Below are 2,313 nucleotides of genomic sequence, written 5' to 3'. Positions count from 1 at the left end.
ACATTGCTTTCTTTCGTGTATGCATATGTAACACTGGTGTGACTTCTGCGGGGACGCAGGCATCTGCCCTCATGGTTCCGTTGTTGGAGGGAGCTGCTCCCCGGGAGAGACTTGAGCCGGTTGTGGAGGAGAGGCGGGTGGCTGAGGAAGAGCCGGTTACTGAGAGGGATGCTCGCCCCTGGCTGACAACTAATGTTGGGTAGAATGTTTACGTCCTGCCCGACTGTAATGTCGAGCCATTCCGTGATCTTTTACACTGTGATGCTTCAGACTATCCGATTTATAGGGAGTATCTGGACTTCATAACCTTTCCGGCCCTGAAAGAGGCGTTGGCTGCCCTTTCCTTCACCCAGGCACAGCGCTTGCGTTCTCAGTTTGCCGTGTTTACCCAGCATCTTGCGGCGGATGAATTGAACCAGAGCGAGGCTGATGCTCGTCGCATTCACGAGAGTTGTGTTATGTTTGAGATGATAACCGCTGTATGGCGGAATTGTCAAGGACGATTACTCGCCTTGAGAGGGAGCTAGCATCGTTAAAGGAGGCCTTGGAGCCAACCCCGGACGAGTTACGTGTTTCCCAGGAAGCCCAGGAAGCGTTGAAGGCGGCACTTGCACAGGAACAGGAGAAGGTCGCACTGCTTTCTGATGACAATAAGAAGTTATCAGAAAAGGTGTCTGCAATGTTAGGCGAACTTACCCGCCTTCAACATGGTATACATGTGCTGTTTGCCCGCCTTTTGAAGTCATCCATTGTGCATCAGCCATTAAATGCCTTTATTGAGGCTATCAAGAAGTTGACTACGTTTGAGGTGTTGAAGGTGGTGCCGTGTTTCTTGCCTTCTGGTAGCGCGACCCAAAAGATGAAGACTGGTTTGAGCGCTACCTGTGTCTAGGACTGCCAGCGAGCACATGAGGATCTCGGCCAGATTAGTTTTGAAGAGTTAGACAAAATCTGTAGGGACGAGAACTCATCCGTGGAAGATATTGAAAATCACCAACTGTAGAGATATGCACTCGGTTGTGTTTTGTATGATTAATGTGACTTCTTTATATCTTGTTACATATTGTGTATAAACTAGTTTATTTTGCTTTGAGTTGCGTATATTGTCATGATAAAAATGTAGATATCTAGACTACGCGTGAGTATGGTCGAGTTGTTTATACGGTAGAACTGGACCATCAATGATATGGTCGGACACCCTGGTTCTCCGAGAAGGTTCTTCAAGGGGTTTCCTCCTACCAACGAAAGCTAGAAAACATTTCTTCTGGCGTTAGGTCTAAAATATGCCAAAAGACTTTTGATTTTACTTGTGTCATATTCAGAGTCGTTACAGTGCATAAGTATATAAAATGAAGCTTAATTGATGACTTATACATAGAAATGATTTGAGTACATAAGTGTTTTGCATTTCTGACATCTGAGTGGGTGATCAGTCCTCCCGGACGCAGATAAGTTACACATGATATTTCTTCAAATGAAAGGCGTGACATGGGTGTTGTATTGGAACTCCATCTGGTGTCTCCAGGTGGTATGCACCATACTCGGTTATGCCGATGACCTTGTAAGGTACCTCCCATCTTGGGCTCAATTTTCTGACGTCTTGCTGTCGGCTGGCTTCGTTGCTATGTAACACCAAGTCATTTAACTGAAAATCTGGTGGCTTGACTTTTTTGTCATAGTGGTTTATGGTTTTTTGTTTCTTTTCGGCTTGCCGGATATGTGCTATCGTTCGCCGTTCTTCTAGAGCATCCAAGTTTTCTCGCAATGCTTCATCGTATTGTTGTTCATCAAATGTTGTTATACGGTTGGTTGGGACAAGCACTTCAGTCGGGATAACCGCTTCGGTGCCGTACACCAGACTGAAAGGTGTTTTGTTCGTACTATCTTTCGGTGTTCTCTGGTGTGCCCATAGCACATGTTGGAGTTCATCCACCCATCCTTGCGGGTGTTTACCTAGTCTTGCTTTTATGCCGGCAACGATGTCTCTGTTAGTAACCTTAACTTGTCCGTTGGCCTGTGGGTAGGCCACGGAAGTAAATGACTGTTGAATGTCCATGTCTGCACACCAGTCCTTAAATGGATTGTGTGCAAATTGTGTGCCGTTGTCGCTGACTATCTCTCGTGGTAAACCGAAACTACAAACAATCTCCTCCCATACAAAGGTTAAGATTTTTCTTTCTGTAATCGTGCTTAACGATCTCGACCTATTTTGTAAAGTAGTCGATTGCGACTACTATGAATTTGACGTTTCCAATACCACTTGGGAATGGGCTGACAATGTCGATCCCCCATTTGCAGAACATCCAAGCGGCG

At 45.8% G+C, this 2,313-nt stretch overlaps 1 protein-coding gene across 1 annotated transcript; it reads right to left on the bottom strand.

Moving 5' to 3' along the window:
- Positions 1-1,453: 1,453 nt before the first annotated feature.
- Positions 1,454-2,056, bottom strand: LOC139849128 (uncharacterized). The gene has a single exon (XM_071838798.1). The coding sequence runs from the start codon at positions 2,054-2,056 to the stop codon at positions 1,454-1,456; it is 603 nt and encodes a 200-aa protein (XP_071694899.1).
- Positions 2,057-2,313: the final 257 nt, after the last annotated feature.

This window comes from Rutidosis leptorrhynchoides, chromosome 5 (genome assembly GCF_046630445.1).
Source record: "Rutidosis leptorrhynchoides isolate AG116_Rl617_1_P2 chromosome 5, CSIRO_AGI_Rlap_v1, whole genome shotgun sequence".
NCBI classification, from domain to species: Eukaryota; Viridiplantae; Streptophyta; class Magnoliopsida; order Asterales; family Asteraceae; genus Rutidosis; species Rutidosis leptorrhynchoides.
This window is presented reverse-complemented; position numbering and strand designations above follow the sequence as displayed.